Raw genomic sequence first — 27,465 nt, 5'->3', positions numbered from 1 at the left:
AAGCAATGAAAAGAAAATTAAATTTTGCTTAAAATAATAAAAATGGGTATGATAGTAGACAAGACCAGTATAATAAGCCAACTTTATCTCTCACTACTCTCCTCTTAGGTATTAAACACCATCCTTGCTGGACTTCTTTCCATTCTTCATATATACCACACTCTCTTGTCAAACATGCACTCATTTACTAATTCAACAAAACTGCTATGTACCTACCATGTGCTAAACACCATGCTAGGTGATCGGATGAATGGTAAACATAACACACCTTGCTCTCGAGAAGCTCATGTTCCCATAAAAGAGACATTTTATAGACAGCCACAAAAAGTATTAAACATATAATGATAAGGGCAAGTGCAAGGTGCCATGGGAAAGGCAGTGTAATGTATTCTGGAAGGTTGAGAAAGCCTTTTTCTGTGGAAATGCTTAAATTGAGACCCGAAGGATTTGAGCAGCTCTGTGAAAAAACATGGTGTACACCAGGATGTTGAGTTAGTGAAGGAGAACAGAAGTGGGTATATGAAGGATATGATTAGGATAATTCTCAGAAAAGTGTGACTAGCAGCTGGATAGATGGTGGTGCCATTTATTGGACTAGAGAGCTCTAGAATACAAACAGGCCAATGGACAAGATCATGAATTTAATTGAGGACATTTAAGTAGATGTATTTATGAGATAATTAAGTGGTGATAAGCAATAGGCATTAGAACATATATGTCTGGGGCTAAGAACAAAAATCTGGGCTATGGATACACATCTTATATTATCAGTATATATAATCAAAGTCATGGGAAGAAATCAGATTAATCACTTTAGGGGTAATATACAGTGGGAAAAAAAAAGTAAGTACCAAGCATTTAGAGGACAGAAGAAGAAGAAAAAAAAAAAACAAACTATGGAGACTGAAAACCAGGATAGTAACAGAAGACAACAAAAAAGAATATTTCAAAGAGAGAACTGTGAAATGCTAGGGAGCCATTAGGTAAGATGGAAATATTTACTCTTAGACTTAAAACATTTTTCCCTCTTGGGCTCATTAAATTTATGCTCATCTTTCAGGTTTCTGCTGAGTTATTTCTTCCAGCTAGCATTGCCAGAATTCCTAATTTTGACTTATATACCTATCATATGTACATCCCGTACATCCTCCTATCATAGCTTTTATCATTCTGTGTTTAACTGTAATTGCCTGCTTACATGTCCATATCTCCACCATTCAAACTTCTCAAATGTATGAAGAAGCAAGACTGTGGATCTGGTTCAAAGTTGTATCTCCCTCAAATGCAGTCTTTCTCATATTTGTCCCCTATCCTTCCCATAGCTACTAAACATAGCACCCAGCAACAAGGTCTGTATTCAGTAAATAGTTGTTGACATTTATTTAATACCTATTATATGCCAATCACTGAAGTGGATGTAATGGGAGAAAACAAGACATTAATGTCAGACAAGAACCTTACCCTCAAAGAACTTCTTTTCTGATTATATGCAACTGCAACTTAAATGAACAAATAGAGATAAAGTGTATTTCTTACCATGTCAGTAGTTATCACTTTTGCCACAATATGTGTTATAGTCTTTCCAAAGTCTCTTTTTCCCTTCCTGCGCCTTAGGATTCTTGGGAAGAAAGGTCCATGAACTCTAGAGTTGAAAACATTTATTTATGATTAAATTAATCAGAAAAAAACTCAAGCTATACTTACTTAGAAAATAAAACGTGGCACCAAGCATCTTTGAGAAGTAGGCTTCGCTATTTTAAACTCTTTGAGAGCAATGAGCAACTTGAGAGCAATTATGATTTAACTCTTAGATAACTGAGTATTTATTTAAAAAAAATTTTTTTTAACGTTTTATTTATTTTTGAGACAAGGAGAGACACAGCATGAACAGGGGAGGGTCAGAGAGAGGGAGACACAGAATCTGAAACAGGCTCCAGGCTCTGAGTGGTCAGCACAGAGCCCGACGCGGGGCTCGAACTCACAGACCGCGAGATCATGACCTGAGCGAAGTCGGCCGCTCAACTGACTGAGCCACCCAGGCGCCCCGATAACTGAGTATTTAAACCCTTGATCTCTAAAATCTTTTCATTTTCATGGATTGTATGTATGTATGTAACCCATTACAATCAGTACCTGTCACCTCAACTCTTCAATACAGTAGAAAATTTTCCTGATTGCACTTTGATAGCCCACTGAATTGTGGACTCACAACAAAGCAAAGGTGGGTTATGTCTGCGATACTAAGGCATAAAAATGTGTAAGGACATGCCTAATTTTAGACACTGTGTTCAAGTAACAGAATGTTTTGTTTCAAAGGATATGGCCTCCATAGGTATGTTGGCTGTGGCCTCCCAGCACAACAATTCTAGCTTCTCTCTGAGTTGTGGGGTTTTGTTTGTTTGTTTGTTGTTTAGCACTTCTAATTCCACTCTTTCTCTTCTTTCTGCTCTTCTTTACAATTCCCGCTTCCTATCACTTAATCATGTTAAGTGTCATCAAAAGAAAGAAAGAAAGTTTGAGTATAATTTATCATTACTATCAGCCAAAAGGGACACCCCTTTTCCAATAGATGTAGACTTACTAATCTCCTTCGGTGTCATATTTTGGGTTCTCTGAAGCACATTATTGTTGGATACAAATGGGATGCAGCTTTCGTACCAATATTTTTCATCTTCAAAAGTTTCATTGAATATTTCAAAAGTAAACCTAGTCAGCATTTCTATACCTGTTTAAGCAAGTGGTTATGATCTTGAGAAAGAGAACCACTCGCACGTTTTGTCACCATATACCTGATCACCAGCTGCTCAAAGAGTACAGCACCCTATGTTCAAGAAATACAGTAGTTTATCATGTAAATCCTAGTTTTAAAATCAAAAGTATGTATCAGTGTTTTTTTTTTAAAGTCAAATCTATTAAGGTATAATTTACACAACAGACACTCATTTTAAGTGAACCATGACATGAGGTTTCACAAATCTGTACACCCACTTAACTCAATCAAAATAACACAGTATAGAACATTCCCATCACACTGACAGGTTCCTTCATGCATCGTTGCAGTCAATCCTCCACACCTATTCCCAGGCAACCACTGATCTACTTTCTGTTGTTAGATAAACCCTTTCTCGGGAGTTTTTAAATGATATTTTAAAGTGAAAACATATATGAGGTACTCTTTTGTGTCTAGCTTTTTTCATTCAGCCCATGTTGAGATCGATCCATCGTATTATTTTGTGTATCAGCATTTTGTTTATATTGCTGAGTGTTTCATTATTTGATTTTCTGTATAGAAGATCGTGTCATCTGCAAATAAGAGATAATTTTATTACTTCTTCCTTTCCAATCTGGATGGCTTTTCTTTTTCTTGCCTATTGCTCTGGCTGGAACCTCTAGTACAATTTGAACAGAGATAGTAAGAGCAAACATCCTTGTCCTCTTCCTTGTCATCTTTCCTTAAGATCTTCCTGATCTTAGGAGGGAAACATCCATTCTTTCACCACTAGCTATGATTAACTTTAAGGTTTTTCATAGATGGCCTTGAACAGGTTGAGAAAGATCCCTTCTCTTCCAAGATTTTTGAGAATTTTTATGATGAAAGTGTTGAATTTTGTCAAATTCTTTTTCCGTATTAAAAGGTGTGGCTTTTGTTTTTTATTCTATTAATATGGTGCGTTATATGGATTCCTATTCATTTGTTAAGCCAATCTTACAACCCTGGGATGAATCTCACTTAGTCTTAGTGTCTGATCTTTTTAATGTATTGCTAGACCCAGTTTGTTAGCATATTCCTGAGGATTTTTGCATCTATATTCATAAGGGATATTATTCCATAGGGCTTTTTTCTTTTTCTTGTGATGTCTTTGTAGTTTTTGTATCAGGCTAATAGTGGCCTCACTAAATGAGTTAGGTAAGTGTTCCCCCTTCTATTTTTGAAAGTTTGTAAATAATTGGGTGTTAATCTTTGAAATGTTTGGTAGAATTCACCAGTGAAGACATCTGGTCTCTGGTTTTTCTTTGTGGGTGGTTTTTAATTTGCTAATTTAATCTCCTTACTTGCTATAGGTCCACTCAGGTTTTCTTTTTTGGCTTGAGTCAGTTTTGGTAGATTTAATGTTTTCAGGAATTTGTCCATTTGGTCTGGTGATCCAGTTTGTTGGCATGTAATTGCTCAGAGTATTCCTTAGTAATCCTTTTTATTTCTGTGCAGGTTTTTATGTGGATGTAAGTTTTCAACTCAGTTGGGTAAATACCAACTAGGAGCACTATTGCTGGTTCATATGCTTAGACTACATTTAGCTTTTAAGAAACTGCCAAACTGTCGTCCAAAGAAGCTGTACTGTTTTTGCATTCTAATCAACAATAAAGGAGAGTTCTTGTTCCACATCCCTGCCAGCAGTTGATATGGTCAGGGTTTTTGTTTGTTTCTGATTTTGTTTTGTTTTTGGATATTAACCATTCTAATAGGTAAGTTATGGTATCCCATTCCTTTAATTTGCAATTCCATAATGATAATGATGTCAAGCATCTTTTTATAGGCTTTTTTTTTTTTTTAAACCAATCGTATATCTTCTTTGGTGAGGTGTTTGTTCAGAATGTTTGTCCCATTTTTAATTGGGCTGTTTGTTAGGATGAATTTTAAGAGATCTTTGTATATCTTAGATACAAGTCTTTTATCAGATATGTTTTACAAATGTTTTCTTCAAATTTTTGGCTTGTCTTTAATTCTCTTAACAGAGTCTTTCACACAGTGTTTTTAATTTTAATACAGTCCAATTTCTCAATTTTTTTCTCCCACAGATCATACTGTCAGTGTTTTATCTAAGAACTCATTGCGAACCCAAGTTCACCTACGTTTTCTTCTATGTTTTCTCCTAAAAGTCTTACAGTTTTATTTTACAGTTAGATCTACGGGTCACTTTGAGTTAATTTTTGTGAAGATGTAAGGCCTGTGTTTAGGTTCATCTTTTTGTATATGGATGTTCAATTATTATACAGCATTATTTGTTGAAAATAATATTCTTCATTGAATTTTCTTTGCTCCTTTGTCAAAGATCAATCAACTATGTTTGTGTGGATCTATTTATGGACTCTATTCTGTTCCATTGATCTATATGTTTATTCTTTCACTAATACCAGGCTTTCTTGATTACTGTAGTTTTATAAGAACCTTAAAAGTGGGTAATATGAATACACCCTCTTTTTTCTTCCCCAGTACCGTGTTAGCTATTGTAGGCTTTATGCTGTTCCATATGAATTTTAGCAATAGTCAATACCTACAAAATGGCTTGCAAATTAGGATTGCATTGAATCTACACATCAATTTGGAAGGAATTGACATATAAACAATATTGACTCTTCCAATCCATAAACAGAGAATATTTCCCCATTTATTTATATTTTTTCTGTCATCATAAGTTTTGTAGTTTTTCCACATATAGATCCTATATATATTTTATTAGATCTGTGTCTGATCTGTACCTAAGTATTTCATTTTTGGGGCTCTATTATGATATTTTTAAAATTTCAAATCATTTGTTACTGGCATATAAGAAAACAATGGACTTTTGAATATTAACCTTGCTATACTCATTTATTAGTTCCAGGGTTTTGTTGTTGTTGATGATATGATGATGATGATTCTTTGAGATTTTTTATGTACACAATTATGTCACCTGCAAAGAGTTTTATTTCTTCCTTCCCAATCTGTGTATCTTGTTATTTCCGTTTCTTGTCCTGTTGCATTATCTAGGATTTTCAGCATAATATTAAACAGGAGTAATGAGAAAAAATATCCTTGTCTTATTCCTAATATTAGGGGAGAAGCATCCGGTTTCTCATCATTAAGTATTAATGTTATACGTTTTTTGTAGATGTTATTCATCAATTTGAGGAATTCTCCTCTATCGCTTGTAATGCTTGATATATCAATTATTGAAAAAGGGATGCTAAAGTTTCTCATGTATAATAGTGGATTTCTCTGTGTCCTTGCATTTCTTTCTTTTTTTTTTTTTTTAATGTTTAGTTTTTTGAGAAATAAGAGAGGAGAGTGCAAGTGGGGGAGGGGCAGAGAAAGAGGGAGACCCAGAATCTGAAGCAGGCTACAGGCTCTGAGCTGTCAGCACAGAGCTCGATGTGGGGCTCGAACTCAAAGATCTCGAGATCATAACCTGAGCCAAAGTCAGATGCTCAAATAACTGAGCCACCCAGGCACCCCTCCATGTGTCCTTGCATTTCTATCAGTTTTTGCATTACATATTTTGATGCGCTGTTGTTGGATACATACATATTAAGCATTGCTATGTCTTCTTCGAGAGCTGGACCCTTTATCATTATGCAATGCCCTTTTTTGTCCCTGGTAATTTAACTTGTTCTTTCCAAAGTCTGCTTTGTCTGAAAATAATATAGTAATCCAGCTTTTTAATGGTTGTGTTAGCATGAAGTTATCTTTCTCTGACCCTTTACTTTTAACATTTCTAAGCCTTTACATTTAAGGTTGGTTTCTTAGAGATGACAGATAGTTGAATCTGGTGTTTTTATGCACTTTGACAATCTCTATCTTTTATGTATTTAGACCATTTGCATTTAAAGTGATTACAGATACAAGGGAGGTGGGTGGGGAATGGGCTAAACAGGTGATATGTACTGAGGAGGACACTTGTGATGATGAGCACTGGGTGTTTTCTGTAAGTGATGAATCACCAAATTCCACTCCTGAAACCAATAGTATATGTTAACTAACTAGAACTTAAATGCAAATTTAGAAAAACAAAAAACAAAAAAACCAAGTGATTACTGACATAATCAAATTAATACCTACCATACTTCTAATAGTTTTGTTTGTTGTATTTGTTCTTTGTTATTTTTCCCTCCTTTTCTGCTTCCTTTGGTTACAGTTAAGCATTTTGTGATTCCACTTTCATCTATTCTCATCAATTATTTAAAAAAAAATTTTAGTGTTTTCCTTATAGACTGCAATATATATTTTAAACTAATCTTAGTCTACCTTCAAATAACACTAAACTACTTCATATATAGTGCAGGTGCCTTTTACAGAATATTCCCATTTCTTCCCTTGGTATGATGTTACTGTCACTTATTTTACCAATCCATATGCTACTATCACCCAACTACTATTTATACCATCATAACTACTATTACTTTAAACAGGTATCTTTTCAATCAGTTGAGAGAAAGAAAAATAAAAGATTTTAATTTACCTTTATTTATTCTTTCTCCAAAGTTCTTCCTTTCTATACATAGATCTGAGTTTCTGACCCTTAACAATTTTCTCCTCTCTAAAGAACTTTTCATTTTTCTTGCAGAATGATAGACTCCCTCGGCTTTTTTTTTTTTCTTTTTGTTTACAAGAGCTATTACCCTTTCACTTTTGAAAAATAGTTTCACTGGATATAGAATTCTAGGTTTGTAGTTCTTTCTTTCAATGCTTTGAATATTTAACTCGTCTCTCATCTTATTTTCATGGTTTCTTATAAGAAGTCCATTGTAATTCTTACTCTTATTCATCTGTAGATAAGGTGATCTCTTCCCCCTCAGTTTTTTAATGTATGGTTTTCTTCAAATATGAAATGCCTATAATATAGATTTTTTGGTATTTATCCTGCTCAGTGTTCTCAGCTTCCTGGATCTATGATTTGGTGTCTGCATTTAATTTTGGGAAATTATTTAATTCAAACCATTCACCATTATTAATTCAAACATTTCTGCTGCTGCACTTGCTCTTTTTCACTTCTGGTATTCCAATTACACATATGCTGCACCCTTTGAAATGGTCTCACGCTACCTGGATGTTTTGTTTTTTCATTCTTTTTGCATTTGTATGAAAAAATTCTGTTGACATACCTTCAAGCTCACTGATTTCTTTCCTCAGTTTCATCCTATCTATTAGTAAACTCATCAAAGGTATTCTTCATTTTTATTTACGGCGTTTTTGATTTCTAGCATTTTCTTTTAATTCATTCTTAAGAGTTTCTATTTCATGCTTACATTACTCATCTGTTCTTGCATGTTGTGTCCTTTTTTCATTAGAGACTAACATATTAATTACTTTTTTAAAATTCCATCTGATTAATTACAAAATCATTACTGAGTCTGGTTCTGATGCTTGCTTTCTCTCTTCAGGCTTAATTTTTTCTTGCCTTTTAGCATGTCTTATAATATTTTGTGGAAAGCCAAGCATGATATATTGACTAATAAAAACTGAAGTAAATAGGCTTTTAGTGTGAGGTTTTATATTAATCTGGCCAGGAGGTAAACTGCTTGCTGTAGCTGTAGGTATCACAAGCTTCAAAATCCTATGGTTTCCATATTTTTGCCTTTGAAAACTCCTCTTTAGACAAAGTTTGTGTCTTGTAACTTTTTTAGGTATAATTCTGTTATTTTACCGGAGCCTGGCCTAGTGTGTTGTAAAGTAAGGTGGAGAGGAAGTATCCTATAATCTTATGATTAAATATTAGTTTTTTAGTGGGTCTATGTCCCTGGGCTGTGACCTTCACAAGTGTGACGTTCACAAGTGTTTCTTAGTGCCCTCTTCCCAGAGAGGAAGGCTAGAGGGGACTGGAGTCAAGGAAATGCCCTTTCCCTAGGTGGGCAAAGGCTCTGGGAAAGTCTTTTCCCTGGTAAATAAGTCTTCGTCATGGAGGTGGTCTGGGTGTATTTCACAATGGTAACTTTTCCCATCCCCAACCAGGGGCATAATGGGATTTTTCTTGGCTCTTCATCTGAGAACTTAGTGAGATTCCTGGAGGCAAAACCACAAGAGAAGTAGGGTGTCTCCCTAAGAACTACAGCCCACCAGGAGTTTCTCACTTGTGTACTGGTCCACATTCAACCTCCAGCAGTTTATCAAAATTACCCATTTAAATGTTCTTACAGTTTATGGCTCTAGAGAGTTATCTATTCCAGGTAAGCAGATCTTGGTTGTGACTCTGAATTTACTTCTCTCCCCAGATTTCACGGTAGCAATTTGTCCTGTGACCTCAGTTTTCTTATGGGTCCAAGAAAGTCATTTTCAGTTTCCTCAGCTTTTTTCTTGTTTTCTTGTTTCTTGTTTTTAACTCATAAGCTCTTAACATATCAGAGCTGCATCTGAAAATATTTGGTTCTTTTTTAGTTTCCATTTATCTGTTGAGATTCTCTACTTATTAACACCAAGTTTTCCTATAATTCTTAGAACATATTTATAATAGCTGCTTTGAAGTCTTTGTCTGATAAATTCAACATCTGGCCCACTCAAAATCTGATTTTATTAACTATCTTTTTTCCTGGGTATGGATTCTATTTTCTGGTTTCTTTGCATGTCCATTAATTTTTGGTTGAACACTGGAGACTTTGGAAAATATATTCTCATAACTCTGGATTGTGGTATGTTCTTCTGAGGATTGTTAGTCTTGTACTCTAGCAGGCAATTAACTTGCCTGGGCTCAAAATCCAGCTGAAATATCTGTTCAGTTCTTTCAACCTCCATGATTCAACTACATACTTTTTTTTGAAAGCATTGTTCTCAAATTTCTCTCCCCCACCAGTGCTACCATAGTTTAGTGGTCAGTCAAGAATTTGGGCAGAGTTTGTGCTCAAATTCTGGATCTGACCCCTTTTGCAACTTTCTTCTCTCAGGATACTCCACCTAAATTTCTAGCTGCTTTGCCAGCCTTTAACTCTGTCCTTTGCCACCTTGTCATAGTAGGACTTCATTTTTTGCTGCCAGAGCTATGAGAACTGGCGATCACTCTGAGACTAAAAAGCAAATCCCCACTTCTTACCTATTCCAAGGATAAACTTTTCTGGCTGCTGCCTGCTTTGGTAATTTTACAGTGCCTTCAAATAGCTAGGTATTTTAATATATTTTTGTCCAAATTTTATAATTGTTATCCATGAAAGGGTTTGACCAATTACCTCACTCCACCACTCCCAGGCCTAGATTGTCTGTGATTATAACTTTTAAGATGAAAGAACCCCATGTGGCCCTATGCCATTAGAATCTAAAGTCTAGTGATGTTAATTTGTATTCAAATCCAACTTTTGTTGAATCTGGATTTCTAGATAAGTAGAATTAGATTTCAAAAATCTTACCTATATTGATTTCCCAAAGTAATCCCAAGGTTTTGTTACACAGGAATCCCAATAACAACATTAAAAATAGGGACTAAAATGGGATTCTTAGTGATTAAAAAAATAAGTCAAATTTGAAAGAAAATACAAAAAGAAAAGATTTAGGCTAACAGTTAGTTGCTAGACATGTAAAATGTGGCTCAAAATTCATAAGGCAAAGAATGCGTACAAGTGGAACACATTAAGAAGGGGTTTAACAATCTAGTATGAAATAGAAGTCCTTTGGCCCTGTTCAAAATTTTCCATTAATTTTGAAACCATAAGCAAGTATTCCTATTTCCCCTGTATCTAAAACAAAGACAGGAATATATACTTTACTGCATAGTAATGTAAAAATATTTTAATACATTTTGAAGTACTCTGGAGAATGATGCTAGTTAAATCTACATTGTTTTATTTATCATAAAAACAACTTATCAACTTAATGTTGGTTAGAAAAGAAGAAATTATGCGGCAGCCAAATTAACCAAACTTCTCCTTTACTTTGCATATTATATGTGGTGGAGATCTGCCTCCTCTTTTCTTAGGCTCTGGCCAAAATCAAGAAGGTAAAGATGAAAGATAAGGAAAAGAACTAGACTGATGACACTTTTTTAAATCTGAAATTCCAATGATTTCAGTGAATTCAGTTATATAAAAATAATTTTCCAATACTGGTAGTTGTACTTTGTTCTTATCTCAAAAATTGGACATCTAATTTTATAATCTACTTCAATCAGGGTAACATATGATATGATATGATAAAAGAATGACCATGTCATCTTTTTGTTTAAAATGGAACAAATTATTACCGGAGGCGTAAATCTTCCCACATTTTCAATAATCCACACAGCATTACTATCTCATAGTATTTTTTCCAGCATTCAACGGTCTCTGCTGCAGATGGATCTTCCTTAATATTGCTCTGATACTCGATGAGTTCAACACGTTTATTTTTATACTTCTCCAAAGTTTTTTTGAAACGTTGTGCAATAGGACCAGGTATGGTTCCATCTTGTATATCACACCACCTGTAAAGTAGCAACATAATTACAATGTTTATCTTATGTAATGTGCTGAGTAAGTTTTTTTTTTTAATTTTTTTTTAACTTTTATTCATTTTTTGAGAGACAGAGAGAGACAGGGCTTGAGTGGGGGAGGGGCAGAGACAGAGGGAGACACAGAATCCAATGCAGGCTCCAGGCTCTGAACTGACAGCACAGAGCCCGACATGGGGCTTGAACTCAAGGACCATGAGATCTTGACCTGAGCTGAAGTCAGATGCTTAACTGACTGAGCCACCCAGGCGCCCCGTGAGTAAGTTTTTAACTATACTTACAAATTAATTCTTTCTTCAATCAAAGCAGTATAATTCTCACAACTTTCTTCATCATCCCAGTCTCTCCAAAGAAAGTCATAAAAAAACCTATGATGAATAAAATTAATAAAAAGTGATCAAAAAGAGCCAATACCATGTATAGAATTAAAAAGACATTCTCATGTCAGAATTCTTTATATGAATTCTAAGAAAATACATATATATTTACAATTTTTAAATGTTTTATTTATTTTTGAGAGAGAGACAGAGAGAGAGACAAACAGAGCATGAACAGGGGAAGGGCAGAAAGAGGAGACACAGAATCCAAAGCAGGTTCCAGGCTCTGAGCTCTAGGGCATGAATTCACAAACCATGAAATCATGACCTGAGTCAAAGTTGGACACTTAACTGACTGAATCACCCAGATGTCCAGAAAAATATTTTTAAATAACTTTCAGTGAACTAATATTAAAATCAAACCTTTATTTTTATTTTATTTTTTTTAAGTTAATTTGAGAGAGAGAGAGAGAGCAAGTGGAGAAGGGGCAGAGAGAGGGAGAGAGAGAGAATCCCAAGCAGGCTCCGCACTGTCAGTGCAGAGCCCAATGTGGGGCTGGAACTCCCAAACCATGAGATCATGACCAGAGCCAAAATAAAGAGTTGGACATTGGGGGCCTGGGTGGCTCAGTCGGTTGAGCATCTGACTTTGGCTCAGGTCATGATCTTGCAGTTTGTGGGTTTTAGCCCTGTGTTGGGCTTGGTGCAGACAGCTCAGAGCCTGGAGCCTCTCAAAAATAAATAAACATTAAAAAAAAATTTATTTTAAATGGACAGGGGCACCTGGCTGGCTCAGTCAGTGAGCACGTGACTCTTGATCTCAGGGTCATGAATTGGGTGTAGAGATTGCTTAAAAAATAAATAAACAAAAAAACAAACTTTAAAAAAAATGGACAAATTTAATTCAGCAGTGAGTAAAAATTAAATCAATAACTATTACAAAGTTCTTATACACTTACATATTAACTTTTTGAATATGATAATTTTAACGTTAAGAGGTAAAAAGGTCAAATACCTTACAACTTCCAAGGCCAAAGCAATATCATGATTATCAGAATCTTGTCCTTCAACAGGGTAGACTTCCAAGAGAGGCACACTGTGCTCCAGTTCTTCCAAAATCTCATTGACCAAACCCCTTGGAATATTTGCAATATTAGAAGAAAAGGGCTCAGCAACAGATACAGTAACTTTGAAACAAGATGATGAGCTTTGATGTGGTTTACAAATTACCTAAGATAAATATTATAAAATCTGTAGTTACAAATCAAAACAAACCACAAAGATTTTTTCCTCACACATGATGTACTTAAAAAATTTCTTTTAAATTTTATGATTCCTTTAACCACACACACAAAGTCATTATAGATCAATATTAAATAAAATAACACAATTTTTCAAAGCCCACATTTTTTTAGTTCCAGTATAGTTATCAGTGTTCTATTAGTTTCTGGTGTACAATATAGTGATTCAACAATTCCATATACCACTCAGTGCTCATCAAGATAAGTGTTAATCCTCTCCACCTATTTCACCCATCCCTCCACCCACCTTCCCTCTGGTAACCATCTGTTTGTTCGGTTTGTTCTGTATAGTTGAGAGTTTTTTTGTTTGTCCCTTTTGTTTTCTTTCTTTGTTTTCTCTCTCTCTCTTTTAGTTTTTATTTATTTTGAGAGAGACAGAGGGAGAGTACATGAGAGCAGGGGAGGAGGGAGGGAAGGAGGGGGGAGAGAGGGAGAGAGAGAGAGAGAGAGAGAGAGAGAGAGACAGAGAGAATCCTAAGCAGGCTCTGCACTGTCAGCGCAAAGCCTGACTGATGTGGGGCTCGATCTCATGAACCATGAGATCATGACCTGAGATGAAATCAAGAATCAGACACTTAACTGACTGAGCTACCCAGGCGCCCTTCTCTTATTTTCTTTATGAAATTCCACACGTGAGTGAAATCATACAGTATTTGTTTTTCTCTGGCTTATTTCGCTTAGCATTATACTCTCTAGATCCATCCATGTTGTTGCAAATGGCAAGATTTCCTTCTTTTTTCTTTTGGTGGCTTCATAATATTCTATTACGCACACACACACCCACACATTGTCTTTATCCACTTATCTGTCACTGCACACTTGACCTGCTTACATAATTTGGCTATTGTGAACAATTCTGCAATAAACACAGGGGTGAATTTATCCTTTTGAAGTAGCGTTTTTGTATTCTTTGAATAAATACCCTGTAGTATGAATACTGGATAACTATTTCTATTTTTAGTTTTTTGAGGAACCTCCATACTGTCTTCCAATGGCTGTACCAGTTTGCATTCCCACCAACAGTGCAAAAGGATTCCTCTTTCTCCACATTTTCATCAACACTGTTGTTTCCTGTTTCTGATTTTAGCCATTCTCAAAGGTGTGAGGTAATATCTCATTGTATATCTCTGATGATGAGTGATGAATATCTTTTCATGTTTTCATGTCTGTTGGCCATCTGAATGTCTTCTTTGGAGAAATGTCTGTTCATGTCTTGTGCCCATTTTATAACTGCATTATTTGCTTTTTGAGTGGTGACTTGTATAAGTTCTTTATATATTTTAGATACCAACCCTTTAGCAGAAATGTCATTTGCAAATATCTTCTCCCATTCATTGGGTTATCTTTTAGTTTTTTTGCTTGTTTCTTTCACTGTACAGAAGCTTTTTATTTTGGTCAAGTCCCAATAGTTTATTTTTGCTATTGTTTCCCTTGGCTCAAGAGACCTATCTAGAAAAATGTTACTATGCCTGATGTCAGAGAAATTACCGCCTGTGCTCTGTTCTAGGATTTTTATGGTTTCAGATCTAACATTTAGGTCTTTAATTCATTTTGAATTTATTTTTGTGTATGGTGTGAAAAGAGGTCCAGTTTCATCCTTTGGCATGTTGCTGTCCAGTTTTCCTAGCACAATTTGTTGAAGAGACAATCTTTTTCTCATTGCATATTCTTGCCTCCTTTGTCAAAGATTAATTGACCATATAGTTTATTTTGGGGTTTTCTATTATATTCCATTGATCTATGTGTCTGTTTTTGTGCCAATACCATACTGTTTTTATTACTACCACTTTATAAAGTATATTTTGAAATCTTGGATTATGATACCTACAGTTTCGTTCTTTTTCAAGATTTCTTTGGCTATCCAAAGCCAATGGAATTTATAGTTCTGTACAAATTTTTGGACGACTTATTCTAGTTCTGCGAAAAATGCTATTGGTATTTTGATAGAGATTGCATTAAATCTGTAGATTACTTTTGGGTACTGTGGACATTTTAACAATATTTGTTCTCCCAATCGATAAACATGGAATATCTTTCCATTTTTTGTGTCATCTTCGATTTCTTTCATCATTGTTTTCTAATTTTCAGAGTACAGGTCTTTCACCTTCTTGGTTAAGTTTATTCCTGGGTATTTTATTATTTTTGGTGCAATTGTAAATGAAACTGTTTTCTTAATTTCTCTGCTACTTCAGTATTAATGTATAGAAAAGCAACACATTTCTGTATACTGATTTTGTATCCTGAAACTTTGCTGAACAATCAGTTCTAGTATTTTGGTGGAATCTTCAGGATTTTCTATATATAGTATCAAGTCATAAATAGTGAAAGTTTTGCTTCTTTCTTACCAATCTGGATGTTTGTTATTTCTTTTTGTTGTCTGATTGCTGTGGCTAGGACTGCCAGTAATATGTTGAATAAAAGTGGTGAGAGTGGACATTCATGTCTTGTTCCTGACCTTAGGGGAAAAAGCTCTGTTTTTCACCAGTGAATATGATGTTAGCTCTGGATTTTTCATATATAGTTTTTATTGTGTTGAAGTATGTTCCCTCTAAACTTACTTTGTTGAGGGTTTTTATCATGAATGGATATCCTTTGTCTTACTGATGTTATATACCACATTAATTGATTTGTGAATACTCAATAACACATCCTAGGAATGAATCCCACTTGGTTGTGGTAATATTTTTAATGTATTGTTGGACTCAGTTTGCTAATATTTGGTGAGGATTTTTGCATCTATGGTCATCAGAGATATTGGCCTGTAGTGCTCTCTCTCTCTCTCTTTAAATTTTTTTAAAGTTTATTTATTTATTTTGAGAGAGACAGACAGCATGAGCAGGGAAGGGGCAGAGAGAGAGAGGGTGAGAGAGAGAATCACAAGTAGGCTCTGCATTGTTGGCATAGAGCCCGATGTGGGGCTTGAACTCATGAAATTATGAGACCATGACTTGAGTCAAAACTGAGAGTCAGATACAGCTGACTGAGCCACCCAGGTGCCCACCCACCCCCTTTTTTTGGTATTGTTTTGGTACCTGGTTTTGGTATCAGAGTAATGCTGGCCTCCTAGAATGAATTTGAAAGCTTTCCTTCCTCTTCTTCTTCTTTTTTTTTGGGGGGGGGGGATAGTTTGAGCAGAATATGTATTGTCTCTTTAAATGTTTAGTGGAATTCACCTTTGAAGCCGTCTGGTCTTGGACTTTTGTTTGTTGGGAGTTTTTTTGATTACCAATTCAATTTCATTGCTGATAATCATTCTGTTTAAATTTTCTGTTTCTTCCTGCTTCAGCTTTGGTAGGTTATATATTTCTAGGAATTGATCTACTTCTTCTAGGTTGTTCAATTTTTTGGCATATAACTTTCCATAATATTCTTAGCATTTTTGTATTTGTGGTGTTAGTTGTTATTTCTCCTTTTCTATTTCTGATTTTGAGTTCTCTCTGTCTCTTTTGATGAGCTGGCTGAAGGTGTATCAATTTTGTTTACCTTTTCCAAGAACCAACTCCTGGTTTCATAGATCTCTTTTATTGTTTTTTTTTTTTTTTTTAGTTTCTGTTTCATTTATTCTGCTCTAATCTTTACCAACTCCTGCATTCTACTTGCTTAGGGTTTTGTTTGTTCTTTGTCTAGCTCATTTAGGTGTAAGGTTAGGTTGTTTGAGATTTTTCTTGCTTCTTGAGGTGGACTTGTATTGCTATAAACTTCTTAGAACAGCTTTTGCTTCATCCCAAAGATTTTGGATGCTGGTGTTTTCAATTTCATTTGTCTCCATGCAATTTTTTATTTCCTCTTTGATTTCTTGGCTAACCCATCATTGTTTAGTAGCATGTTATTTAACCTTCAGGTATTTGTGGTCTTTTTAGATTCTTTCTTGTGGTTGATTTCTAGTTTCACAGCATTGTGGTTGGGAAAAGATGGTATGACTTCGGAATTTATGAGACTTGTTTTGTGGCCTAACATGTGTGATCTATTCTGGATAATGTTCCATGTGCATTTGAAAAGAGTATGTAGGGGCGCCTGGGTGGCGCAGTCGGTTAAGCGTCCGACTTCAGCCAGGTCACGATCTCACCGCCCGTGAGTTCGAGCCCCGCGTCAGGCTCTGGGCTGATGGCTCAGAGCCTGGAGCCTGTTTCCGATTCTGTGTCTCCCTCTCTCTCTGCCCGTTCCCCCGTTCATGCTCTGTCTCTCTCTGTCCCAAAAATAAATAAACGTTGAAAAATATAACTACTCTTTAAAAAAAAAAAAAAAAGAGTATGTATTCCACAGTTTTAGGTTGGAATGTTCTGAATATATCTGTTAGATCCACCTGGTCCAATGTATCATTCAAAGCTACAGTTTCTTTTTTGATTTTGTCTGGTAATGTATACATTAATGTAAGTGGAGTGTTAATTATAATATTACTATCAATTACTTCCTTTATTTTTGTTATTAGCTGTTTAATGTATTTGGATGCTCCCATTTTGAGTGCATAAATATTCATAATTCTTATATCTGCTTGGTGGATTGTTTCCTTTATGATTATGTAGTGTCCTTTGTCTCACTGCAGTCTTTGTTTTAAAGTCTATTTTGTCTGATATAAGTATTGCTACCTGATTTATTTTCACTTCCAGTTGCATGATAAATGCATTTATGTCCCTTCACTTTTATCTGCACGTGTCTTTAGGTCTGAAATGAGTCTCTTGTAGACAGCATACGGACGGGTCTTGCTTTTTATTCCATTTTGTCACCCTATGTATTTTTATTGGAGAATTTAGTTTTTTAACATTCAAAGTAATTACTGAAACTGGACCACTTTCTTATACCATACACCAAAATAAATTCAAAATGGATTAAAGACCTAAATGTGAGATCTAAAACTATAAAAATCCTAGAGGAGAATACAGGCAGTAATCTCTTTAACATCAGCCATAGCAACTTCTTTCTAGATATGTCTCCTAAGCCAAGGGAAACAAAGGCAAAAATAAACTATTGGGATTTCATCAAAATAAAAAGCTTCTGCACAGTGAAGGAAACAAGCAACAAAACTAAAAGGCAGCATACTGAATGATAGAAGATAATTGCAAATGACATATCTAATAAAGGGTTAGTATCCAAAATATATAAAGAACTTACAAAACTCAACACCCCAAAACTGAATAATCCAATTAAAAAATAGGCAGAAGACATGAACAAACATTTCTCTAAAAAAGACATTCAGATGGCCAATCAATACATGAAAAGATGCTCAGCATCACTGATAATCAGGGAAATACAAATCAAAATTACAAGAAGATATCCCCTCACACCTGTCAGAATGGCTAAAATCAGCACTACAAAAAACAACAGGTGTTGGTAAAAGATGCAGAGAAAGGGGAACCCTCTTGCACTGCTGGTGGGAAAGCAAACTGGAGCAGCCACTCTGGAAAACAGTATGGAATTTCCTCAAAAAGTTAAAAATAGAACTGCTCTATGAACTCTATGATCCAGAAATTGTACTACTAGATATTTACCCAAAAATACAAAAATACTAATTCAAAGGGATACATGCACCCCAAGGTTTATAGCAGCATTATCTACAATAGCCAAATTATGGAAACAGTGTCCATCAATTGATGAATGGATAAAGAAGGTGTGGTATATATACACAATGGCCTGTTATTCATAAAAAAGAAAAAAATCTTGCCATTTGCAATGACATGGATAAAGCTAGAGAGTATTATGCTAAGTGAAATAAGTCAGTCAGAGAAAGACAAATACCATATGATTTCACTCATTTATGGAATTTAAGAAACAAAACAAATGAGCAAAGGGGGAAAAAAAGAGAGGGAGACAAACCAAGAAACAGACTCTTAACTAGAGAACAAATTGATGGTGACCAGAGGGGAGATTGGTGGGGGGATGGGTTAAATAGGTGATGGGGATTAAGTAGTGCACTTGTGATGAGCATTGGGTGTTGTATGGAAATGTTGAATCACTATATTGTATACCTGAAACTAATATTACACTGTATGTTAACTAACTGGAATTTAAATAAAAACTTTAGGGGCACCTGAGTGGTTTAGTTGGTTAAGCATCCGACTCTTAATTTCGATTCAGGTCATGATCTTGTGGTTCGTGAGTTTGGTCCTGTATTGGGCTCCGTGCTGACAGTGTGGAGCCTGCTTGGGATTTTCTCTCTCTCTCCCTCTCTCTCTGCTCCTTGCCTGCTCTCCCTCTCAGAATAAATAAATAAAACTTAAAAAAAAATGTTAAAGATTCTCTAGGCTTACTGATAGTGACTATACATGCTTTATATACAGATGTTTAAAAATCAACCATAATCCTATCAACAAAGGTAAACAACCACCATTAACATTTTCCAGCTTCATTCTACATACTTATATAAGTTACATAATTGGATCGCACTGCGTATCTAGTTCTATAATCTTTTATCTTACATACACATTGAGCACTTTCCTAAATCACTAAAAGTTTTTTGTTAATATAAGTTTTACAATTACATAATATCCTATCTTATATCATCCTTTATTTGACCAGCATCTTATTATTAAAGTTTTATGGTATTCCCAATTTTTAATTTTATAAATATCACTTTGATCCCTCAATATATAAATCTTTTTCTGCATTTCTGATTTCTGTAGAATAAATTTCTAGAAATGAAATTTTTCATTTTCATTTTTATTTATTTTTCTGTACGGGGGGGTCTATTTATTTATTTTTATTTTTTCTAGCTTTATTGAAGTAACTGAAATATAATGGGTGAAACTATTTTAAAATTCTTCATATATTTTGGCAAACTATCTTCTTTCCTTTTTTTTTTTTTAATGTCTTTATTTATTTTTGAGACAGAGAGAGACAGAGCATGAGCAGGGGAGGGGCAGAGAGAGAGGGAGACACAGAATCCAAACCAGGCTCCAGGCTCCCAGCTGTCAGCACAGAGCCCGACACGGGACTCGAACTCACAGACTGTGAGATCATGACCTGAGCTGACGTCCGACGCTTAACCGACTGAGCCACCCAAATGCCCCTTGGCAAACTATTTTCTACAAAGGTTATAAAACAGTTTCCTTAATTTGTGGAGCACTTTGTAACCAAGATTGAAGATATGCCAGATTTCCTTCCAATCATATGTTTCCAAATTTTTTCTTTGTTATTGTGTGAATCTGTAGCAGGCAGAATAATGGCCCTCAAAGATATCCATGCCTTTATCCTGGGAATCTGTGAATATATTACTTTCCATGGTAAAAGGGACTTTGCAGATGTGATTAAGGTTAAGGAATTGAGATGGGAAAGTTATCCTAAATTACCAAGTTAGGCCCATTCTAATCACAAGTCTTAAAAGACATGCACCTTTCCAACCTGCAAAGAACCAGAGAGATACAGTCTGAGAAAGACTTTGAAGTTGGATGAAGGAGACAAGTCATGGAATGCAGGCAGCTCCTAGAGGCTGGAAAAGGCAAGGAAACAGATTCTCCCCTAGAGCCTCCAGAAGGGAATGCAGCCTTGCCTACATCTTCATTTTAGCTTACTGGGCCCATGTTAAATTTTTTTCTATAGAATTGTGAGATAATAAATTTGTATTGCTTAAGCCACCAAACTTATGGTGAATTGTTGCAGCAGCAATAGAAAACTAATAGAGCATCTAAAGAAAAAGACTCAGAGAATGAGGTCCATAGGAATAATTTATTGTGACTTCAGAACAAGGAGCATTTTATAGCACTGTTGATACTTCAAGTAAGATTAAAGAAGCAAAGGCAGACAAAACAACGTCTGAATTGTGCAGCACTACCTTAAAAAGGTCCCAAGAGCTAGCTTCACTGCCACATTATTCAAAGAATTAGAATCTGCCAATATACTATTCTGCTTTTCCCTGTGTTCTCCCCATTTTCTTCCTATCTTTCTAATGATTAAAGGTCTTTGGCAAACCCCTAGCAGATTCTAAAGCAACCTATCTGTGATCCTGCTTGGTACTTTTGGAGTGGGAAAGACAGCAAATAATCAATGGATTGCATGTAAAACCTTAGAACTTGATAGAATTTCTAGGTAATTTTAAGGATCTTTAAAGGTTTTATAGAGTACAGGGTCTATCATGAAGTGTTGTGAGAAAAGCCAAGCCAAGCATATGCTAGAATACCATCCTCTATTTCAGTCAGAAATGCCCTGCTTTAATGTGATGTGTGTATCAGGCTTCCACATAACTTGACTAAAAAAATCCCAAATTTACGCTACCAATATATATATATATATTTAAGATAATGATATAGTACTACCTCCTCTTATTTTATCCACATGAAAAAGTCAGAGAAGTCATGAAAGTTCCAGGGAAAAGCTACACAAAATCTGGAGATAAGCAAACCTCAAAGAACACTAAAAACAGAACATTATTGAAAAATAAATCCCACGTTTCTATTATTATTTTTTTTGTAGTCTCTATGATTGAAAATATGCCATTCTTTATCTGTAAAAATACCACTAACTTACTTTTCCATAGAACATAGAATTGAATTGTTTTCAGGTAGTGTGCAATGTAATGAATTTCAAACACAAATTTTTCTTGTGACCAAAACAGCAGATTTGAAATATCTGAGGCAAGGATACCATTTGTGATTATAGATATTAACGTCTATACAAGGATAATTAATCTCTAAGGGAATCAAACTTATGACATCAAATATGCCACAATATTTAACCTATAGAATAGACTTAAAAAAGCAAAATCTTACCAGATGAAGTGTTGGAAGTCGATGCATTATACTAAAAGGGTACCTTTTCATAGGAAGAAATTTCAAATTTTACCAATAGTTTTCTGATCCACTGTTTCTGTCCTAATCTAATTAACCTCATAATTCAGATAAATGAAGATTAAAGGGAAATGATGGGAAAAGGGGGCCCAAGTCTGTTACAGCCTAAATTACTAGTTTTAAAGAAATGCACTTTTGAGGGGCACCTGGGTGGCTCAGTCAGTTAAGCATCTGATTTGGGATCAGGTCATGATCTCACGGTTCCTGAGTTCAAGCCCCACGTCAGGCTCTGTGCTGACAGCTCAGAGCCTGGAGTCTGCTTCAGATTCTGTGTCTCCCTCTATCTGCCCCTTCTCCACTTGCGCACTCTCTCTCCCCAAAATAAATAAACATTAAAAAAAAAAAAAGAAATTCACTTTTGTTATTTAAGCAACTGAAACTAAGCTAATAAATATTGTCTGATACAGTAGATTCCATTTAATGATTAACTGTGCACAGGTAAATGGATGCTAATATCCCCCTTTCTTTTTATTTATATTTTAATTTTTTTATGTTTATTTATTTTTTAGAAAGATAGACAGAGTGTGAGCAGGGGAGGGGCAGAGAGAGGGAGACACAGAATCTGAAACAGGCTCCAGGCTCTGAGCTGTCAGCACAGAGCCCGATGCAGGGCTGGAACATACAAACTGTGAGGTCATGACCTGAGCTGAAGTTGGACGCTTAACCAACTGAGCCACCCAGGCACCCCAACTTCTTTTTATGCTATTAATTTGCTTAGAAACTTAAAATGGACACAATCTTTGTCAATCTCTGTTTAAGTATCAAAGCAACAAATTAGGAAGGTCATATTTTCGTCATAAAAAGAACTGATAATTTCACTCAAAAGAACAAAGATCAGGTAAAAATTATTTACCTCAACCAGTATACCAACAAAAGGGATAGAAGCTTCTTCATATTTTACAAAGAATAACTTAGGATTAGTCTTCCAGACTCCAAGCCATTTGTCTTTCAACTTTAATTTTTCTGACAGATATTTACTCATAGCCCCATCAGCATCTTCTGCCTAGCAAAAGAAAAAAATATTTATGTAGAAGGATATGTATAAATATTTTTACTGATTTCTATTTAAATATGGGACCAATATACCCTTAAATAACTTTAAAAACCTGGAAAGTCATAGATTTTAACTGAATTTATGTTTACTGGAAATATCATAAACATTAAAACCTTAAAAAGATCTATTCACTCAATAGAGTCATTCAGTGCTGAGACATCTACTTGTTATTTATATTTAAGTAATTTGTTTTATTAATCCACTGAGGAGGAAGAACTGCAATTATACCCTTAAAAAGAGTAATTATCATATTAAAAATAGCAATTATTTTTTGAACTTTAGAGATATAATAACCTATTTAAAACATATTCATACATAAAAATTTAAGACAGCACTCCACTCTATAAACAAACAAGCATATTAAGCATTCAATAAATGCTTTTTTAATTAATTTTTTTAATTAAAAAATTTGATTTTTTAAATTTCAATTCAGCTACCTCAACTACTGTGAAACTCAGTCATTACACCTCTGATTAATGACACAATAATTTATATATATAAACGTTTTTCAACTGCCTTTCAGAGACTTCATCTTCTCCAACCCTCAGTATCAGATATAATTAGGCCATTAATAGTCTCCTAGTTTTCTCGTAATGGTGTTTTTATTTTTTTGTTTAAAATTTTTCTTAATGTTTATTTACTTTTGAGAGAGAGAGAGAGACAGAGCACAAGTGGGGGCGGAACAGAGAAAAGAGGGAGACACAGAATCTGACAGAGCCCGACATGGGACTCGAACTCGTGAACTCGGACATCATGACCTGAGCCCAAGTCGGATGCTTAACCGACTGAGCCATCCAGGTGCCCCGCGGCCACCACAGGTTCTTTACTGCCCCATCCGTTGGAGATTAAGTTTCTATTTTTTAATTCTGATTATCATCAGTGCAATGAATATCTTTGTACACAAAATCTCTTGCTATAACTTAAAAAACAACAACAAAATAGGTTAGAATCATATTTGCTCTAGTCAGTGTTGCCAGGTACCGACGGATCTTGGATCCGAAACATCATTCCACATTGCAGACTCACGTCTGGGAACCGTGGAGTGTAGACCTGTTCAGTCCGGGAGCCACAAAGTGTCGACACGTTCAGTACTGTCCGGTGGAAGTCAAGGCTAAGTCATCGTATCTCAAATCGTCAAATGGGAAAACGTAAGCTGTAAACCTGGGCACCGATGAGGCCTATCGATCTCCGGGTGTTGGAAGCTCCCAGAAAGCTGGGAAGCGCTCCACCGCGCCGCCCCCCTAATCGATGATGGCCTTTCGGACGGAACTCCTAACGGTAACGCGCTGGGGTCGGGTCGGGCCGGGCGCCCCGGGGAAGGCGGAGGCCCCGCCGACGCCGAGTCACCTGAACTCTGGGAACCGCAGGCTCTGTCGGTGCCCCGCGGGGAGGACCCCGCTTCCTCGCGCCGGCCTCTCACCTTACAGCCCTGCAGCACCTCGTCGCAGTAGAGCGCCACCTTCTCGTCGCGCCACATCCCCCTCATGGGGAACATGCAGACTGGGGGCAACGGCCGCGCCTCCTCTTCATCCTCCTCCGGCACCGACAGGAGGGGCTCCTCCTCCTCCACCTCCGCCCCCTCCTCCTCCTCCTCCCCCACCTCGGCCCCCTCGGCCCGGCCCTGGGCGTGAGAGGCCGGCAGGAGCTGCAGCCGCCTCCGGGCCGCCTCCCGGCCCGCCTTCCCCTTCACCGGGCGCGGGGACGCCACCACCGACCGCACCCGGGATGCGGCGCTCTTCAGGGTCCCTACCGCCCCGGTGGGCGCGGACACCCCTTTCTCGCCTCGCCTGTCGGGGCTGGCGGTCCGGACGGAGTCCTCCGGCCCGGGAGCCCTGGCCCCCGACGCCATCTCCCCACACCGCAAGGGCCGGCTGCGGCCGTTGGCCGCTTTTCCCGCCCGGAGCCCGCTGGCCAATGGGCCGGCAGCACCTGCGGAGCCCGCAACGAGCGCAGGGACCTCGAGCGGCGCCGGGCAGGGGTGAGTGAGGTGGGGGATGGGGTGTTCGGGTGGGGGTGGGGGCTGGGGGGGCGCGGCTCGGGGCGGGAGCGGGGTGGGAGGGGCGCGGGGTGCTGCGGGGCGGGGCCGAGGTGGAGCGTGAGGCGCTCGTCGCGGCGCCCCCGCTAGATGGCGCCCCCACGCATAATGCTCCCCGCTACTCCGCGTCGCCGTTCCCCCTGGAACCACCCGGTGACAGAATTCTCCCCGCAGGGCCCTCCTACGTCTTCAGGGTGCTTGTCAGTCACTCCCCCCCCCCCAGGTCATCAGGACCTAACTAATACACCTCCTACCACCAAACACACGCGTGTTTGTGCAAACACAACCAGAAAGAAAATTTAGTTTTTACACTGGAGACCATAGTACCTGTGCTCATAACCAAAGGACACTCAAGTGACAAATCCAGAGACCTAGATTTTACCCTATCTAGTCACACGGGTCCCAAAAGAAAGCTTGCTTTACATTTTGAACAAGACACTCATTTTCTGTCGCAAAGGCTAGGTTAGTCTATTTTCATGTCTCTGCTGTGCTGCTCAAAATTCTCATAAACGATTATTTTATGTAACCGTTCAACTAGACTCAAATTTCCAGCTGGAAATTTTGCTGTGTGCAAACTACAAATACCCTCACAGTAGAGGTCTGCTCAAGATAACACATTTTGGAGAAGAACAGAGACCACTGGTTTCTGTTACATTACTGTTAAAAGTACATGGATCCAGTTGGAATACCTTCTGTTTACACTCTAGCCCTGAAGTACTGTGCTAGGGCCAACAGCTCCCACAAAGACCAGCATTGGGAAAACACCTGCCTTCCTTCACACTTATCTGGAAGGACACTGTGTTAAGTTTGGAGTTTATTTTGAGGAAAATATTAGTATTCATGTTACTGTAGTTCAGGGAGTAATTACAACATTTATCATGTTTTGACTCTAAGTTTATTCCTTTTCTCAGGAGTCTTGGATTTTGTTTAAAATTGTACCTAGCCACAGATTTCATTCACCACAAGTAAAAACTAGATATGCTAGCATTTCTTCAAAAACTTCCAAAACAAAACTCCCCAAAAACAAAAACAAACCAAAAAAACCCAAAAAACAAAAACCACACACCACAAGCAAAGATTTGTAGAAACCTACTATGTGCCAGGCAATGCCTAGATGCCAAAGATATAGAAATAAAAGACAGAATTCCTATCCTCATAATCTTTTTTTATTAAAAATTGTTTTTTAAATGTTTGTTTTTGAGAGAGAGACAGAGTGCGAGTAGGGGGAGGGGCAGAGAGAGAGGGAGACACAGAATTGGAAGCAGGCTCCAGGCTCTGAGCTGTCAGCACAGAGCCCAAAGGAGGGCTTGAGCTCATGAACCATGAGACCATGACCTGAGCCAAAGTCCGAAGCTTAACCCACTGAGCCACCCAGGTGCCCCTCTCCTCCCCTTTAAGGACTTTTCCTTGCCAATAAAATGGTGAGTAACAGTTTGTGGTGGAGTTTTGCTGCTGAGGTAGTGCCTGAGGCACACCCCATCAAGGTTGAATCAGCATCTGCCTTCCTACAGCAGTTAAAACAATTCTCACATTTTATTAGTGCTTCTAACTAGCAAGGCTTTGGGTGGTACATGAGGCCTGCTCTATTCTCTGTCTTGGGGGGTAAAAACTCATTTCCCCTCTTTTTCTTTGGAGGCTTTTCCTTGAATTGGCTTTTCCTTCCCACTGAAGTGTTGGTTCTAGATCGGGGCCCCAGGTGGAAAGGGTAGGCTGCTGCCAGGCGTGTGTGGGCTCAGGACTGTCTAAGAGGTACAAGAGAATCTGTGGTGCCTGCATACGTGGGCTAGTGTCCACACCGGGTTTCATGGCCAGAACCTCTGGTCTTGTTTCTTACAAAGACCTGGCTATGGCAGGGGGGTGCCTGGCTATGGCAAAATTGAACTTGAGAAGTCTAAGGTCCTGGACATCTTTCTTTATCTCTTGTTTCCAAGGATCTGACCTGTAGCCATTGTTCTATCTTGCTTCACTTCAAATGTCCTTCCTGCTTGTCTCAACCTGTCAAAATTCTCCTAGGCCAGATTCCAATACATATCTCTCTTCAGAACTAGCATTTTTCTCCTCTGTGCCTCTCAGAGTACTTTCTGCAGTATTAGACACACTGAAAACACTTCATGTACAGGGACAGATATTTTTTATCCCCGGTACTTAGCACAGTCCTTGCACATAACTAGTAAAAGTTTTAAGAAGTGTCCTACTACAGGAGTATAAGAAATATTTTTTTCCAACATCTGAGTTGAAATGTGTATATGTTTTCTCCTCCCCTAAGATGTTACTTCCTTGATAGCCACTCAGGATCAGGTTCTACTCATCTTTACGTCCGCTGCGGGACTTACATAGCATGTGGGTTAAATTCTACAGATTAATGTGAATATTCACAGGCTGTTAACTGTCTTTGTGTTGGGCTGTGTGGGGGAGCTCTAGGTTAAATCCACAGGCTGTCTCCAATATACAAATGATCTAAATTACAAAAGCTTTGGGGCGCCTGGGTGGCTCAGTTGGTTAAGTGTCGCACTCTTGATTTGAGCTCAGGTCATGTTGGAGCCCAGCCTCAGGCTCAGCACTGACAGTGTGGAGCCTTCTTGGGATTCTCTGTCTCCCTTTCTCTCTGCCCCTCCCCAACTCATATGTTTGCATGCACATGCTTGCTCACTGGCTCTCTCTCAAAACAAACTTAAAAAGATAAATTACAAAAGCTTATTTTAAAATCAGAACTCATTATTGTCTATCAGAAAAATGTTTCTTATCAAACCTTCTTCTCTTCCTAGGTCACTATGAAGCAGAAAGTAGGCTTATAAATTCTTATAATCTTTCAGTCC

At 37.4% G+C, this 27,465-nt stretch overlaps 1 protein-coding gene across 1 annotated transcript in view; it reads right to left on the bottom strand.

Moving 5' to 3' along the window:
- Positions 1-24,567, bottom strand: part of SHCBP1L (SHC binding and spindle associated 1 like) — a 37,394-nt gene extending 12,827 nt beyond the window's left edge. The window contains exons 1-6 of the mRNA XM_007096215.2: positions 24,035-24,567; positions 22,414-22,563; positions 12,498-12,712; positions 11,447-11,533; positions 10,920-11,138; positions 1,537-1,642 (exon numbers count right to left, since the gene is read on the bottom strand). Of these exons, the coding sequence (XP_007096277.2) occupies positions 1,537-1,642; positions 10,920-11,138; positions 11,447-11,533; positions 12,498-12,712; positions 22,414-22,563; positions 24,035-24,463 (1,206 nt within the window). The 5' untranslated portion in view covers positions 24,464-24,567. The remainder of the gene's footprint in view (positions 1-1,536; positions 1,643-10,919; positions 11,139-11,446; positions 11,534-12,497; positions 12,713-22,413; positions 22,564-24,034) is intronic.
- Positions 24,568-27,465: the final 2,898 nt, after the last annotated feature.

This window comes from Panthera tigris, chromosome F3, assembly GCF_018350195.1.
Source record: "Panthera tigris isolate Pti1 chromosome F3, P.tigris_Pti1_mat1.1, whole genome shotgun sequence".
NCBI lineage: Eukaryota > Metazoa > Chordata > Mammalia > Carnivora > Felidae > Panthera > Panthera tigris.
The sequence above is the reverse complement of the archived record's forward strand: the minus strand, read 5'-3'. Positions and strand labels throughout refer to the sequence as shown.